This window comes from Cavia porcellus, unplaced genomic scaffold (assembly GCF_034190915.1).
Source record: "Cavia porcellus strain 051 isolate PalLab524CR breed Dunkin Hartley unplaced genomic scaffold, mCavPor4.1 scaffold_3, whole genome shotgun sequence".
Taxonomy (NCBI): Eukaryota; Metazoa; Chordata; class Mammalia; order Rodentia; family Caviidae; genus Cavia; species Cavia porcellus.
Genome location: NW_026947486.1, coordinates 119,228,882 through 119,245,853, shown reverse-complemented (window position 1 = coordinate 119,245,853; position 16,972 = coordinate 119,228,882). Strand labels below are relative to the sequence as shown.

Below are 16,972 nucleotides of genomic sequence, written 5' to 3'. Positions count from 1 at the left end.
AGAATCCCCACACAGGGACACCTCGGGAAACAAAACATCCCATAAGCTCTTCTTTTAACCTCCAAATTCCATATCCTCACTGGTCTGAAAGGACACACCTACTAAGCTGACAAAGGCTGCTAAACAGATGCAAAACAATGCCCCCATGCCCAAGGATTAGCACTCTTTCTCCCGGGCACACCAGCTGTCCCCATCAGAAGTGAGTGCCCGTGCCTGGGAACTTCCTGTCCTGTCTGGGCTTGCAGAGTTTTGAGCCTGGTCATGTCAGGCATTCTAAATTTCCTCCCAGGGTTGTCCTCTCTCTCCTTGCAAACAGCTAGCTGAAGCAGAGCGGCCAGGTGGCTCTCTTCCTGGTGCAGGCAGAGGGCTATGGCACTGCCTGAACTCAAGCATCAGTAGCGAGCTGCAACCCACAAAGCCCAGCACAGATGCAAGGACAATGACATGATTGGGGCTAGGTCACTCAGGCTCCCTCTGCCAAGACTCTCCCATACTTTCGGCCTTCCAGAGGCAATCAGGTGTCTGCATAAACCACATGGTTGTAAACAGGATCTGAGCAAAACCAAGCTGATTTCCTTGCAGTCAGGAAGAAACCTTGGGCATGATGGTTCCTTCTACATCACATTTAACAGGTTGATCACTCTTGGGGCCTGCTCACCTCACCCACCCGGGGCCCAGGCCATTGCCCTTTCAATGGCTCTCCTGGCCAGTCACACTGTGAGCCTCGCTGCTGATTCTGAGGCTCACGGAGGCATCCAGCACACAAACCCCAAGTGCCCTGGACCCTCAGGGGACAACTCCCAGCCAGGCTGCCTTAAGCCCCTCACCCTGCCTGGTAGGAGCTCCACGAGAGGCTTCTCCCCGCCAACCTCCAGCACACCGGTCTGGCCAAGGGCCTTGCCAGCCTTCGTGACCCTGGCTGACTGTCCTCCCTCTCTGCTCCGAGCCTGGCCCCGGCATGGGCAGCCGTGCAGTTGTCAGAGCCCAGGACGGCTCCTGCAGTGTCCCAGACCAGGTCCTCAAAGCGCTGGTTTGCGGAGGACACTGCTGAGCTGGCCCACCAACATCCTCCTGGTGGCTGGGGTGTGCTGAGGCAGCCTGGCTTTGAAGCACACCTTTGCAATTCACCACAGGAGCTTTATGGTCACCTCCTCCTGGTGTGCACGGATCAGGTCCCCATCCCTTTCCAGCATGTAACCCCTTCCTCTCCCTGACCTCCTGCAGGCTGCCCACCCTGGCCCAGGCCAGTGGGTGCCCCTCCCTCGGGGCTATAGTCCCCGACTACACCCAGCATGCCCGACCTTACCTGCCACCACTGCCACGGCCATCGCCACCGCCTTCCAGCTCCCTGTGCTGCTCCGGGCCACCCACAGCTCTGGGCTGTGGCTGCTGCTGCTGCTGCTGCTGCTGCTTCGAGGAGACAGCTGGGTCCCCCTTGCCACACCCCAGGGCATCAGCCACATGCTTTTCCTCATCCGCGGTAGGGAAACTGAGGAAGGATGGACATTTGTGGAGGGGGCGCCTAGGCTCACGGCCTACATGCCGGCCGCCACCACCCACCCAGGCACAGGAGAGGAGCTAGGCGCCCTCCTCCAGAGGACCCGGCAAGCAGGGTCTCCCCCAGCTCAGGGACAGTGCCCCCTCCACCGGCCTCACATGCAGCTGGTGTCAGGGGAGAGAAAGGAGGGGCTGATGGCCTGCGCCACACCTGTGCATCCCTTTGGCCCTGGATACACGGCCCTGCCTCCAGGCACGACCAGGCCTGGCGCACCGTGAACTCGAGTTTCCAGCACCCAACTTCCCCGAAGTTGTCCCTTCTGGTGTAACTGGACCAAAGATCTATCAGCAATCCTGACCTCTATACAGGAGTAAGGACAGCCCTTTCCCCTCGCACGACCTCCAGGAGCGTCCTGCGTGGCTTGACCACAGTGGTCACCGGTTTGCATCATGGTAGAAATACACACGCGCTTCACGCAGGACCAAGACCAACCTGAAACCCCCACCCGCGCCGCACAGCAAAAAGGCAGAGCTCCGTGGGAAGCTGAGATACCGGGCATTATGGAATGGAGGCCGCTTTCGGAGGACTCCTGCACGGCTGCAGGAGCTCAGCCTCCGAAACTGTTCTCTGCAGCTGGAAGGTTTCGCGAAACCCGCGTGCGACGCGTGGCCTGTGACGCCGGGCCCTTCCACGCCCTAAAAAGCGGGCGCCGGAGGTACTGCTGCCCTGCAGTGAGGAAACTGAGGCACGGGGCAGATGAGCGACCCGGATCTGAACCCCATGGCGGCAATCCACTGTCCCAGGCTGGCTCCCCCGCGTGGGCATGGGACGGGACTGCGCACGAGCTAGCAACAAACTAATAAGGGCTCCACGTCCACCCCTCATCAAAGCCCTGGGAGCTGAGCCCCATGACAGACCCCACACCCCTTGTGAGCATCTCCCCTACCCGCTCCCCACACCACCCCGACTTCCGGACTGTCCGGGTCACCCCAAACAGAGCCGGCTGGCTCTCGTGGAGAACCACGCTGTGGGGGAAGGGCAGCCCGCGGGGTGGGAGCCAGAAGCGCAGCGGGGCCCATTTGCGATCCTCTAGCGCCACCTCGCGGCCGTCGCGGGCACGACCTCAGGAGAAATCCCGCCGAGGCCGGTCTCTCCGCAGACGGCCATTTTGCCCAGGAGAAGGTCGCATTTCCCGGCAGGCTGTGCGGCCTGAGCTCCCGGAGTCAGGAAATGGCGGCATGCGCAGGCGCACTCACCAGGGCGGCACACAGGCGTGGGCGCGAGCCAGCCTGGTGCGCAAGCGCACACACGCTGGTCACGTGTTTCCCCAAGGCGCAGGCGCAGAAGGATGCGGCCCCCGCTGTGACCGGGAAGCGCACACTCGCAGGCGCGCACGTTCTGTTTAGCAGCTATATTCTGGGACAGCCTGGGAGAGCGAGCCTCTCCGCCCCTCTTTAATTCTTTTCCAGCCCCAGGCCGTGTTCCCAGGGAGATCGAGGGTGCTCTAGGGCAGACGTTGTTACAGTTTCTGCCAGATAATTTCTGTTTTGTGGGTTGGGGGATGAGGTGCTGTGTTGTGCAGTGTAGAATGTTTAGCAGCATTCCTGGTCTCTATCCTTTAGAAACCCAATAGTGGCGATCAAAAATGTCCAGATAGTGTTAGATGCCTCGCTACGGTGGGGCGTGGTCCAAGAGTCCTCCAGTTCATAACTACTACCTTGGTATGGTGCTTGACATAGACTGGGGAAGAAATGAAATGGATGCTTTTAAAAACACAACCACAGTGGACGCTCATCCTAAGACAATCAAATCCAAATCTACGTGGGGCTCAGGAAGTGTTTTTTAATAATTCTAGGTGCTCTCGAGTGCACTAACTTTGAAACACTCATCATGAAATTTGTATACTTTTAATCCGAGGAAAATACTCCTGAATCTAGGCCCCAAATCGGCCAAATCCATACTTTACTCGTACTTCTGCCCTGCCAAGAGTGTGGCCCTCAATTTCCACTTCTGCTTGACTCTTTCCAGGGTTTGGGGCAGATTACATGAGGCCACACAGCATGCTTTATACACCAATGAACTGGAAGCTACCGTTTCTAGGTCTTGAGAGTATGCTCCAAAAAACAAAAGAAAAAAGAAAAAAACACAAGCTAGCTTTTGTAATTTCTGCTGTTTTTCTTTGGGCCCCTTTGGTACTGAGCTCTGCTACTTGGTCTTGGCTAAGCCATTTGTCTCTTCTATGCTTGCCCCACTTGCTGGGAAGACTGTAAAGTGCCTAACTAAGCACAGCACGCTGTAACTGTCAGCTCTGGCTTTCGCTCTGTTAACCGTCAGTGCAACTTGAAACAGAGAGGGCACATGAGGCCTCATTCCTTAGAGATCCACTTCCCACCCCAGTCCGCTTGACCCCACACCTGCATCTTAAGTAAGAAAGTAACAAACACGGAACATGAAAATACAAACATGCATTCACTCTGAAACAACTAAATCACATCAGGTCCCTTGCCTTAAAATCCAAATAAGACCCAATGTTCTTACAGGCTCCCTCTCACTAGGGAAGCCCCTTGCACTCTGCTTGCAATTGCCCCCTCCATCTCCCTAAGTGGGTGGCCTTCTCGCTGACATCTGTATTTCAGCACCCTGGCTGTTTTCTACAAGGTACTGTCCTTCCCAAGAGGCACGGACACCTGGCTTCTGAGTGTTTGCTTATCATTCTAAGAGGTATGCATAAGGCGCTGGGGATTTAGCTCAGCGGCATAAGCGCCTGCCTTGCAAGCAGGCAGTCATGAATTTGATCCCTGGTACCAATAAAAAAAAAGTTTTAAGAGGTATACATAGCAGATGGCCCTACGTTACACTGTCGTTGTGATCACTAACACAATCATAAGACAAAAGGCCAAGCGGCCCTACCTGTTTCGGCAAGCCTCTTCGCCCAGCGCACTCCCACTGAGGACCCTCCCTGTGGGCCCCACTCAGCTTTGTACACTGCCTAGGAAGCACTAGGGCCTTTTGAGGTCTTCATATACTGTATCAGCTCCTCTTGGGGACTCCTATTCAGCTGTCACAATATAACTGCTATTCAGCTACCACCTCTCCCCTCAGTTGTACTCAGCCCCACCTTCTCTGCTCTAGCCCTGATGTGTGGTCCCAACCTGAGCTGTGCTTTGTCCCCATTCCAGCCTGAGAGTGCCTCAAAGGCAAAGCCATGCCTGGTTTGTCTGCATCTTCCCAGTGCTTGTTGATTGAAAGTGTGAGCTTTCCCCATCATGGAGTACTTCCCGGCAGGATTTTGCAAAAATCTCTCAGCCCCAGAGGCAGAGGTCAGAGGGTCCCAGCTGGGGCTTGTATCCCTGCTGTGTGCCCCAGTGCAGCTGACAGCCCTGGCTGACCTCGCATCCCTACCCAAAGGCCGGTGCACACCCGGCACTTCTGCCCACCTCAGAAGCTCAACACTGTACACTGTGCCTTACCCTCTGGGGTCTGCCTTTGTGTCTTCCGGGTCTGCCGCAATGTCACTCTTCCTGTCAGCCAGGATGGCAGGGGCTGAAGTAGTGCTGGAGCTGGGACCGGAAGCACATAGGCCTGTGAAGCCCTGGCCCAGAGGAAGCTGCGGGCTGGGCTCTTCCCTTTCCAGCTGCCTTCTCACAGGGAACAGGGCATGTGTTTGCCATGAAAGTGGCTTCTCCGTTGTGCCCCTGGGGCCATCTGTCCTTCCCAGCCATGCACTTCCTGGAATCAAGTCCTCTAGTGTTGACTGGCTGTCCCCAGGGTCCCTCACTCTGACCCGTGGCCCATCAGCTTGAGTCCACATCCGTTTCTACTCGGTGGTCGGGTTTAACAGACTTATCATCTGTCCCTCTTCCCCCCTGTCCCCAGTGGGTGGGGACAGCTCCAGGTCAGGACCCTCCTGGATCTCCCTGTCCAATTTTGACCACAGGATGTGAAGAGTGCATGGATCTGAGGAGTTTGCTGGGTCCCAGGGACTGGAGCTGAGGCCGAGCCCTAAAGACCATGCCCAGGATGAGGATTGGTCACTGGGGCAGTCGCCCCACCCTTACCTGATGGCCGCTGGCTCAGGCTTGCAGGGGTGAGGGCTGGCACCACACGCATCCTGGTCATCCAGCAGAGGGGTGAGGCTAGCAGCTGGGCCCAGCCTGTGGAAGGAGGCCAAGCCTGGTCCAGGTTCAGGACTTTGTGTCTGTCTGTCTACCCTTTCCTGACCAATGATGGGGTGTGAGACTTGTACCCCAAGACAGCCTGGCACCTGGGCCAGTGTGGCAGAGTGGCTGAGTGGGTGAGACTCCCTAGACTCCAGTAGCAGCTGTGAGACCCTGGGGCGCGAGCTGACCACTGTGGGCCTCAGTGAGCAGCAGTGTACTGAGAAGGGTACGTGAATTTGTAACCAAGGCTCTGAATAATGCCTAGGTGTTCCATGTTCCCATCCTTACTGGGCCCAAGGCCTTCTGTACCCCCAGCTGTTCAGCTGGGACAGGGCTCTCCTGGCCCAGGATCCCCCTAAAACAGGCCCACTGATACCCACAAGGTGCCATGTGGCCAGACAGGCCATGGCCTACACTCAGGTGGACACTTTCTCTGGGCTGCTCACCTGTTCCCTAGGAACCCTCAGCACTGAGCTCAACTGCCACGAAAGCTCAAGGAAACAAGTGGAAAGGAAGGTGTCCCTGAGACACAACCCACACTTTGGATGGACAGTAAGAAGTTTCTTACAAATCAGTGTCAACACGCCTGTAATCCCAGCACTTTGGAGGCTGAGGCAGGAAGGTCGCTGCAAGTTTGAGACCAGCCTGGCTACACAGTGAGCTCAAAGCCACCTGAACTGCATAGTGAGACCTTGTCTCAAAAAGACAAAAAAATCCCCCAAACCCAAATCACTGTCAAACTCTCCAAATCGGCTGAGAAAGTGATCTCTGGCTCCACCCATAAACCCAGAGCAAAGAGCAGGAGGGACAAGCCTCGAGGCTGGACCTCAGCACTCAGCACCTCTGGAGTACAAATGCACTAAGTTTAGCTGTCGTTTGGTCACTTGGTCATTAGTTTGTCCCTTGTGCATTCTCCAACACGCTCACTCTACCTGCCTGGGGCCAGCCTTAGGAATGGTGGGCCTCCCACTGTGAGTGGGCCCAGTGCTGGCACTGCAGGACCTTAAGAACCCGTGGCCACCGGGCTGGGGGTAGAAGGGGCAAGAGCGGAGCAGGCAGCGGGCTCGGTGAAGAGAGGGCGTGTGGGAGAAGCAGTAGACGGGTGCCCCGGCAGTGACCAGGGCTGTACTCCCAGCACCCCTTGCAGTTGGGCACCTTACACCTGGCCTGTCACCAGGGAGGTGAGAGACCCAGTGTACCACCAGCAGCTCACCCTCCTCTCTCCGAGCCAGTGCCTGCTGCAGCCAAGCCTTTCGGTGGGGACCCTGCGACTTCCAATCCCACGGGACCACTGCTCGGCTGTGGATCTGACCTGTTACGGGAAGAGAAGTGTTCACTAACTCTTTGTTTTATTTTCTTTCTTTTTTCCTGCAGTGCTTGGGACTGGACTCAGGGCTTCCTGCAGGCGGGGCAAACACGGCACCCCTAAGCCAGGGCCCGCTCTTTGTGTAGTCTGATCAGGCTTTGACTTTGATCTGACTTTGACATTCAGAAAGCAAGCCCTTCCTGTCACTGCTGCCCGGCACTGCTCTGCCTGAAACCCAGCCTGGCCAAGGTGACTCAAGTCTCTGGGGACTGCTTCCAGCCTGACTGGGGAGGAGTGAGTGGGGGGTGCAGGAGAGGTGAGCACCACAGGGGCTGGTGGCCAGCGGACGGAGAAGTAAGGCATCCCAGGCTGCAGACCAGCTGCAGAGAGCGCCGACAGCACCCCCAACACCCATCTGGGGACCCCCCTTCACTCCCAAGGGCTCCCATGGGCTGCAGTATGTTCCCGGCTGCTGGATTCCCACGGAGGAAGCACCCCCCTTGCAAGCACTGCTCATGCCCAGGGCCTCCTCAGTCCGGGACAGGCTGGGGTGGGGGGAGCTGTAGAATAACCAAGGACAGCTGCCCCTCTGCACTCACTATCCCTGCCCCCACCCCCTCAACTGTCTCCCTTGGTCCGTAGAGAAAGTTCCTGCTCTCTGCTCCATGGAGGAGGCCCACATTTTTTTTCTCACTGAATTCCCTAAACTGCCAACTTGGTGGCCTTGCTTTGAAAACCGTTGGCACAACTGCTTGGCCCTGGAGTAAAAGCAGAGTGGGCGGGTGTCTGAGTGGGTGTAGAAGCTTCCAGTGAGTGGAAGGAACCAGCCAGGGCCAAGCGCCGGGGGGAGTGGCCTCCCTGGGAGCTTGGTCCTGCTCTACAGTTGGCCACCTGGGGACCTTGCAGGCCCTGCTCATTCATTCCTAACAAATGTTCCCTGGTGCCAGTGCCATCCATCGACCTTGGGCCAGGAGGACCTCAGGACTGGTGTGCGCCAGAGACAGAGCTGCTTCTCTGCAGGGAGTTATTTACCTTTCAGAGTCTGCCTCGAGGCCCCTGAAGGTCTCCTCAGCAATGGAGTTTCTCTTGATCTCTCTGGAGCACGGTGCCTCCTTGTCCTTGTGAACTGGAGAAGGCCTGTGGAGGAAAGAAATGGAAGCTAACCATGCAGTGGCCACCTGTACCCAGCTGTTACCAAGCAGATTAAACCCTGCCACTGACTGATGGGCTGGTTCACCAAACCTGGATCCTAACCGGGAGCCGGTCCTGCTCGCGTGGCTTTACATGTGAGAAGAGGAGCCAGGATTTGAACCCGAGGCACTCTGACTTGGTGGCTCTTGATTATATTCCTTCACAGTGGATGCCTAACTGTAACCTCCGAACTCAGGTCTGTCTATTTCCTCTGAAATCATCTGGGGCCCCGAGTTGTCAACTCCATCAGCGACAGTCCTAGTCTATCACTGCCCCACACTGCCATCAGTAGCCACTAAGTGGCCCCTCCCTGCTGCTTGCCACCTCTCCTCCCCGGCCACACGTTCCCAACCTCTGGCATCTTTCTGTCCATTTCTGCTCCATGTCCCTCCCTGTCTGCGCTCCACAACCTGCTGGGCTGCCTGTTCCCCAGGGCAGGACACGGCCCTCTGTACCCTCCTGCTCCTAAGCAGGGCGCTTGGAGGCTGATCCAGGGGCCTTCAGCCACTACCGGTGGCCTCCACACACAAGCAATGCAACTGCTCCGGTGGCTACAAAGACCCAGTGTCTCCACTCACCACAGCTGGCCAGTGCTGTCACTTTCCATGAGCTCACAGCACATGAGCAGGCCAACATCTAAGGCTCAGGAGGTCCCAGCTCAGAGCTACAGCCTCACCGGGACCAAGTACTCATTTCATGACGATTGCTACGTTAAGGAATGAGACAGTCATGTGGCCCCTCCAACTGCCGACCTAGCAGGCACGCAGGGCAAGAACATGGGAACCCTGACTTCTCTGCCCCTGGCTCTAGATGCTGTGGCCAGGAGCAGGGACAAGCGCCCTGTGCCTTCTAGGTCTGGGGCCACCAAGAGGACCTGCCCTGGGTGTGGTGATCGGAAGGCCCAAGGAGAGAGCAGAGGCGCTGGGGGGAGAACCCGCTGCTTCTCCACCAGTGCTGGCCACATGAGGATGTGCGCCTATGGGTGCCTCCAGCTTGAACCATCGCCCCCCCCCCCACTTTACATCTGCTCTCATCTCCTTGGGCCTCAAGCCTTCGCGGCACCGCAGCTGAGCTCAGGCACTGAGCCGCTGGCCACAGGGGAAGGGGAGTGAAGGGCCCTTCCCCAGTCTTCTATCAGGACCCAGCCCAGCCCTCCCTCAGCTCAGCAAGGGGCCCTCCGTGTGGAAATGAGATCAGATCTGGCTGACAAAGGGAACCCATGTGCCAGGCAGGAAGTGGGCATTGTGGGGTTGACACGCTCAGACTCACACTACAGAAAGGCCACACAGGAGTCCCGGGGAGGAGGCACTGGAAGGGTCAGGACAAAGGCAGGGAGGCGGAGAGTCCCTTCCTTTCAGCTTCCTGGGAGCTTAGCCACCTTCAGCTGGCCTCCGAATTGATCCCCATTTCTGGCTCCAACCTAGACTGGGAGCCCATAGAGGACTGGAGTCCTTTTGTCCCTTCTCGTCCACCCCAAGCAGGGCCTGGAGTGTTGGAGGTGACCGGAGGGAAGTGAAAAGGCCTACAAGGGACAGATGTTCTGCACATCACAGATGCTCCTCTCGTGATGATGCACTGGTGCCTGGGCCGAGGGCGTGCTGCCTCAGGTACGTCCAAGCAGCTAAAACAATCTTTCACTGTCATCTCAGGTGATGTCAGAGAGGAGTAAGAACAAAGTGTCACCCAGCCCATGCTCTGTCTTTCATATCCTTGTGCCTCCTGCCCAAGCTGACATCACCTCCCTGGATGTGCTCCTCAGAACAGGGTAAGATAGGCCTCCAAATAGGAGACAGGATCTTTGCAGGCGCTGTGCCATCTGGCTTGGGTTCGAGACCCACATGGACAAGATTTGCTCTTCACAGAGGTCCAGGAAAATACATGGGAGGAGAGGCAGTCAGGGGCCTCGGAGAGGCCACAGGAGGGACAGAGTCTATCACTGTCCCTGTGTGGAGGCCAGGGCTCCAGAGACATATGGGGGTGCTGAGACCGGTCTCCCACGGAAAGGCCACTCCTCAAATCTGGCCCAGCTAGCTCCACCAAAGCCACTGGGGAGAAGGCGGTGTGAAGAGCCAGGTGCAGAGTCAAAGGATAGAGCCACAGTCCAGGAAATGCCAAGGACTGACAGCACCAACAGCCAGATTCTGCCCCAGAGCCAGCGGGTGGAGCCGGGTTTCAGACTTCTGGCCCCTGGAATTGTGAGAAGGGAGGTTCCTCTGTCTCAGAGCTCCCCAGCCTCTCCTCTCCTACAGCTGCCTCCCAGACCTTGGCCACAGCAGCTGGGCTCCACGTGGAAGTTTGCAGCTAGCCCGAGGCTTCACGGCTTCACAAGGCAAAGAACATTCTGGAAAGCTGCATGCCTTTGAAAACACCCAGGCAACACAGAGTCAGGTGTCTTCTGAAGCCCTAGGCTTCAAAGCAGTCAGGCCTCATGGTGGCCCCAGACAGGAATGAGTGACAAATGGAAATCAGTATGGAGAGTCCCCAAAAAACTAAGACTAGAAATGCAATTAGAGCCGGCCATTCCTCTCCCATGGTATCTTCCAGAAAGAATGAAAGACATCATATCACAGAGGTCCATGTGCACCCATGTTTATAGCAGCACATAAGAGATGAATCTTGGCAGCGGCCTGTATGCCCATCAGCAGAGGAATGGAGACAGAAGATGCATTTGCATGCAATGGCGTACCACTCTGCCATAGGACAAGAAGTTTGAGTCATTTACAGGCAAACGGATGCACTGAGCCAAATAGATCAGACACATAAGCTGAAAGATCACATGGTTTCTGTCATATGGGAAACACAAAGCATAAATAATTCATTTGAAAAAGCAAAAGGTAGACAAGGCTGAACAGAGGTCAGTCTTCTGTGTATTCAAAGAGGATCTAGATGGAGGTGGGGGAAAAAGAGTTAAGATATGTAAAGTAGCGAAGTACATGTACCTACTCCCTAAAGTGAGTGCAAATGTACTGCAAACACATACCAAAAAAAGGCATGGGCGGAGCGGACAGGATGGGCACGATACCGCCCTTTGTCCTTTGCCGCACTTCCCCAAGAGGCCTGTAGGTGGCGATACCGGCCTCCTCCTGCATGGGAAGACCCGCCCTGCTGATTAGCAAGTTAGCAAATCTACTGACAGGAGCCTGTAATGATACCAGTGCCCAGGCCCTGCACTAAGTTTTACCTTATAGGTACTCATCCCACATCCTATCTGGGAAGGACAGACTTGGGAAGCAGGTTCCACTGCTTTCCTGATTTTCCACACAGAGAAACTGAGGCACAGAAAGGGAAAAGACTTATTCAAGGTCACACAGCCAATTCAGGGCAGAACCAGGATTATACTTTGTGCCGGAGGTTGTACCCTTGCCAGCCATGGTGGTGCATGCCTGTCATCCCAGTACTCAGGAGGCTGAGGCGGGAGGACTTCCCTGAGTTCAAGGCCAGCCTGGGCTACAAAGTAAGTTCAAGATCTGGCTGAGCTACATAGCAAAGATCCTGCCAATAACAAAACAATCAAACAAGCAAAAGCAGAGAGACGCTCCACTCTTACTGCTCCCCATTTTCTCTACCAGGCAACATTTAGGGGGCACAGCCTGAGACCAGGGCCCACGAGACCCTGCACCAGATAAGAATGATGAGGCTTCCTCCTGCCACATGACAATCCAGACTTTTCTGGGCTTCTCTGGCAGACAGGAGCTGGCCACGAGACACTGCCTGATAGGGTGGGTCACACAAAGAACACTGCCCAGGGAGCACCTTCCTTCGTGGTGGAGGTGCCCTGCCATGAGACAGCTGTGTTGTCTAGAATGTTCCACAGCCTAGTTATGTGTCCTGGGCTACTGAGGCAGGCGAGACAACTTTGTCCCTCCCCCTAGCTCTTCAGAGCAGTGACTGAGGCCTAGTCTTGCTCTTTGCCAGACTGAGAATTCAAACTCTTCATCGGTCCTTCCAGTGTCTAATCCTTTGGAAGTTTTGCTAATCCAACTTGTGTGATTTGTTACAGCAGCCTTAGGAAGGCAAGACAGCCACCTTGCCATGACAGCCAGACAATGGGTACTGAACGGTCAAAGGAATTGTGCCCAATAAGTACTAAAATCCGCCCAAAACCCACAATAAGGACAGCCTACTAAAAGGCATCTGAAAGCACCCTGCCTCAAAAATGACCACCTACATGCCAAGGACAGAGGTCTTGGAGAAACCTACCTGCCCGTACCTTGATGACGGTCTTGCGACCTCCAGAACTATGAAGAAATTAATTTTTGTTGTTTAAGCCGCCAAGTTCATCCTACTTGGCCGCAGCAACCCAAGCCCCTGTATTCCCTCAATTACCAAGTCGCCTAGTCACTAAAGGGGACTACCAAAGAACTCAGAAACCATCCTTCCCAGATCCTCAAAGGTTCCTGGGGGCGAATTCTCATGGAGAGAGCCAGACAAACAGAGCGGGCCATCGAGGTGGTGGGTCTATGCCTACAGGTGGCTGCGGAGTTCGAATCTGGGAGCTGAGGTGGAATTGGGGCAGTCAGCGTGGAGCCTGGGGCCCACGTGGCAGCCACTAGGGATATGCCCCTTCTAGCCTCAGAGGTCTTCCGGGATGCCAACGAGGAAGTTGGCAGACTTGGGTTTGAACAAAGTTCTCCATCCAGGCAGTGGCGAGAGGGTGGTGGCACTGCAGGACTCGGCAGCATTCAGCAAAGTACAAGGGGGTATTGATGCTCCTCCGCCACAGACAAGAGAACACCATTATCTGCCTGGACACCCAGGGCTCAGAAATCAGGGCACTTCACAGCCTTGCCTGGAGTGACATCAGCGGCGCTCAGCCTGCCCCTGCCCTGTCACCCCACTGCCAGACCAGCCCCGATTGGCAAGCCCTGCTGGCCAGGCCAGCGCAAAACCATCTGACCAGCTCACGGGCCAGAAGCAGCCCTTGGTGCCCACTTGGCCTCATGGCTCCCAAAGGGGCCAGGCACACACAGCATCCCCTTGGTCCCTACTGCTGGTTCTGCCCCTATCCACCCTAGCCAAGAAGGCAACTGTGAGTCTCCTTCCTGGGTTGCTCAAACAGACAGGAGAGCCGTGAGCAAGCTCAATGGCGGCAGGCGGCGGCTCTGAAGTGCCCAGGTTGGTACTTCCTCTGGGGACATTGCCCCACCTCTGAACTCAGTCGTACGGGCGTTAAGGTGACACAGATAAACACTAAATAGACAATGAGAGCCAGGCGCCCCACCCTGGAGGCCAGGCTGTTTTGCTTCTCTCCACCCTGGGACATCCAACCAGGTGAGCCCTTACTGATTCTGGAACCCCATCCCGTCACTGAGCACATGGGGACAGTGATCCTTGGCCAGGAAGAGAGGCTGCCTTACAGAAGACCTCTGGTGACAGAAGCAGGCAGGAAGAGTGACTGATTACCTGCTAGAGCCAGGAGTGGACCGTGCTGGCGCAGGTGGCTCCCAGCTGCTCTCCGAAGGCCTGTCCTCCTCAACCACCTCAACCCTGTGGGCAGAGGAGAAACTGAGGCCAGGGTCTTCATGGCCGCGTTGGAGCGTGCTGGTCATCTGACACTCATGTCTCTAGGGGTAGCCAACTGAGGTGACTGAGAGGTGGCCCAGCCACTCCCATTCAAGATTCAGATAGTGTACTGGGCTGAATGTGTCCTTCCCAAATTCGTGGTCCCCTGGAACCTGTGACTCTGACCTTATTGGAAATAGGCTCTTTGGAGATGTAATCAAGGTAAGCTGAGGTCACAGTGGATTAGGGTGGCTCCTACATCCAGGACGACACGCTATGAGGAGGGAAATCTGAACACAGACACAGAAAAGGTCATACAGAAACAGAGGCACAGACAGGAGCGATGCACAAAAGCCAAGGCACACCAAGAACGGCCAGCAGCCACCAGACGCTGGGAGAGGGGCCTGGACTGTCTGCGCCCTCCGCGCCTCCAGAGGGAAGCGGCCCTGCCAGGACTGTGATCTCATAAATCTGGTCCGCAAAGCTGGGAGATAAGCAATTTTTGGTTCCAAGCCACCCAGCATGTGGGGCTTTGTTACAGCAGCTGCAGGAACCCAATACAGTTGGTAAGAACACACCATTCCCTGCCACTTCCCATCTCCGTCCTCTGGCCTCGGTGCCCCCGGGCCCTCTGCCTGCAACACTTGACACACTCACTTTTCCTTGGTTTCCAGTTCTCAGTTTGCAATGACACCTTATTTTGAAGGTTTTCCTTGTCCATTCAACTAAAGGTCCACCAAATCCAACTTTCCAGAAGTTTCTTCTTCACTCTCCCTCCAATATTTTGCTCTCCTAGAAGGTGCCCTGTGGCAACTAAGGACAGCGTCCTGACAGGGTGTTCACCCTGCGTTTAACCCTGTTAACCCTTCAAGACTTATCTCCAGCGTCACAGTCACCTCCCAGGGCATGTCTCTTGGTGGCCCTGGTCCTGGTCCTGGGTCAGGCTCCAGCCCTGCCGGGTGGCAAGCAGAAGAGCTCCCCAACAAGCTGCACCCAATTGGCTACTGGGACTGCGTGAGCCAAGACAGTCCCCCCAGGGTGCTCATGTGTCCCCCAGACAGAAGCTTGAGTGGCCTCTCCCAACTTTGCCTGGTCAGGGATAGCAGTCACCCACCCTTATCTCCCCTGTCCCCACACCCTGGTGACAGAGGCCAGCAGCAGGCTCCAAGGCTTCCCTTGACACAACTTACCTCTTGGCAATAAATTGAGCCTGTGTCTCCTGGGTAGGACTAGAGGAAAGGAAAAAGAAAGGTGACCTCTAAGTCGCAGTCCCCCCAGGGTCCCGGCTCTTTCTCCTATTGCCGGCACCTTGCCTGCCCTGAAGCCCACAGCCCTCCCTCCTCTCATAGAAAGTGCATTTCAGGGCCTGAGAAGGTGCAGCCAGGAATCTCAGTTTAGGTAGTTATCACCCACCCATCTACCCAGTGAAGATGCCTGGCGCCCAGGAGAGAGCAGAGTGGCCCAGAGCACGGGGCCAGCCACAGTCCGCTGAGCTGGGTTCGGGCCAGGCCTCCCACCCTGCCCTGAAGCACACTCACCCAGAGCTCTTCCGGGCCGCCGACAGCACGTAGGAGTGCTCCCGGGGCACAGTGGTCTTCCTCAACACACTGCTCGCGGCCTCCGATCTAGGACAGCACAGAGTGGGGATGACTTGGGACCACCCCCGGAGAGTGAGGGAGCCACACCCAGGGAGCTCCTGAGCACCATCCAGGCTTGGGACCTGTGCCACCACGGACACTTCCATTAGCATTGCCCTTCGGCATGGGCCGCTGTGTTCTTGAGCCACAGGTGGCTTGGCAGACACTGGCACACAGCTGGGCCTCAGCAGGCAGGTGAGGGGCATTCAAAGGCCCGGAGTCCAGCACACACAGCCTACAAGCACTCTACCAGCACTGCGCACAGGCACACAGCACACACCACACACAGGCCACCGTGCAGGTGGCCGCTCAGGGCACCTGACACTGCTGCTTTTGTTCAACTTTCCCAGGACTCTGCAGTAAACTGACAGAAAGTCCCTCAGAACCTATGAATCCAGCTTTTCCCTGGCACCCCATGAAAGGGTTTCAGAGGGCGCCCCAAACTGGGCGGCCTGGAGACCAATGGGACAGCACCTGTTCCCTCTGTCCATGGGCCACTGTTAACAGCCAGTGTGTCTTACACTTTGTCACCTGAATGGTACAATGGCCATCAGCGTTCTGCTGAAAGATTCAGGCCTCTGCCACCCACGGGGATGCCCACGGCAGGCACTGTCACCTCCTTTTCTGCTCATCTGAAGAGAAGGGCACCTCCAACTCCTCCATGGTTCCTGATATGGAGCTGCGTCTCACGTTGTAGGGCGCCCTGAGGTTAGGGAGAGGTGGCTGTGACTCTTCAACCTGTCACAAGCTGCAACCCTCAGCCACTTGGCCCACTGATATCCAGTACCACTCGCGCACACTGGAATCGCTGCCTTCGGTCCTGAGTTGCTGCCACTTCCCTCTCTGTGACAGCCACTCCTCTCTCCTGTTCCTGTCCTAGCCATCCCTCAGGACCCAGTTCAAGTCTCACCAGTCCCCTAGAAAGACTTGCCAGCTGCTCCATGGCACTGGATAACAGGGACAAGGCACAATAATACCAAGAGGTGCAGCCCATAGACACAGCCAGCGCAAACCCACAGCTCTGTCTGGAGTCCCTTTCCTTGGTCAAACAGGATGGGGCCACTGAAAGGGACCTCAGAGGCAGATCCAGGGGGAACCTGAAGATTTATACCCATGAAATGGTTCAGATTTAGGCGTGAAATGCCCAGGCCAATAGCCTGTCAGTGTCAGCAGGACCTCGGCCCAGCTTTTGCCCCTCTGGTGGGTACCAGGCCACAGCTGCCCTGGCAGGCCACTCATAAGAGCTGCGCTCCCCAGACTGTGCTCAGAGGCAAGTGGCCAGCTGCCCTCAGCAGGCCCAGTGTCAGAGGAGAGGCTGAGTTGGGTCAGAAACACATACTCACAGCTTCTTGTAATCCTCCGTGGTCATCTTGTAGCCAGAGATGGAGGAGCGGGGCGGACCTGTGTTAGCTGCTTTCATCAGACCAGCAGCACTGGAAAGGCAAGAAGTGTCCATGTGTCCACCTACTGCCCCTCTCGCCCCCACACTTGTCCATGTGCCCCACTAGGGATGTGACAGTTGGCCCGGGGCGCTGGGAGATTTTGCGGTTTGCATTCAGCGTTGCCAGGGTCCTGATCGGCACAGTCCCATGCCTGCATGCACAGACGGGCAGCCCGGGCTGAGCCCCAGGGAAAAGCCTGCCAGGCACTTGCCTGGGTCTGCTTTCTATCCCCCAAC

General features: G+C 56.4%; 1 protein-coding gene across 10 annotated transcripts in view; it reads right to left on the bottom strand.

The window, feature by feature from the left end:
- Znf185 (zinc finger protein 185 with LIM domain) overlaps positions 1–16,972 on the bottom strand; it is a 58,127-nt gene that overhangs the window by 26,848 nt on the left and 14,307 nt on the right. For 7 of the 10 annotated variants that reach the window (XM_013151503.3, XM_063246545.1, XM_063246542.1 and 4 more), the window contains 10 exons: positions 16,638–16,727; positions 15,911–15,997; positions 15,196–15,282; positions 14,848–14,886; positions 13,559–13,642; positions 7,997–8,101; positions 6,872–6,970; positions 5,557–5,652; positions 4,969–5,058; positions 1,307–1,489 (listed from right to left, as the gene is read on the bottom strand). In XM_013151503.3, the coding sequence (XP_013006957.1) occupies positions 1,307–1,489; positions 4,969–5,058; positions 5,557–5,652; positions 6,872–6,970; positions 7,997–8,101; positions 13,559–13,642; positions 14,848–14,886; positions 15,196–15,282; positions 15,911–15,997; positions 16,638–16,727 (960 nt within the window). The remainder of the gene's footprint in view (positions 1–1,306; positions 1,490–4,968; positions 5,059–5,556; positions 5,653–6,871; positions 6,971–7,996; positions 8,102–13,558; positions 13,643–14,847; positions 14,887–15,195; positions 15,283–15,910; positions 15,998–16,637; positions 16,728–16,972) is intronic. The other 3 variants (XM_013151501.3, XM_013151502.3, XM_063246544.1) reach the window with 3 other exon arrangements.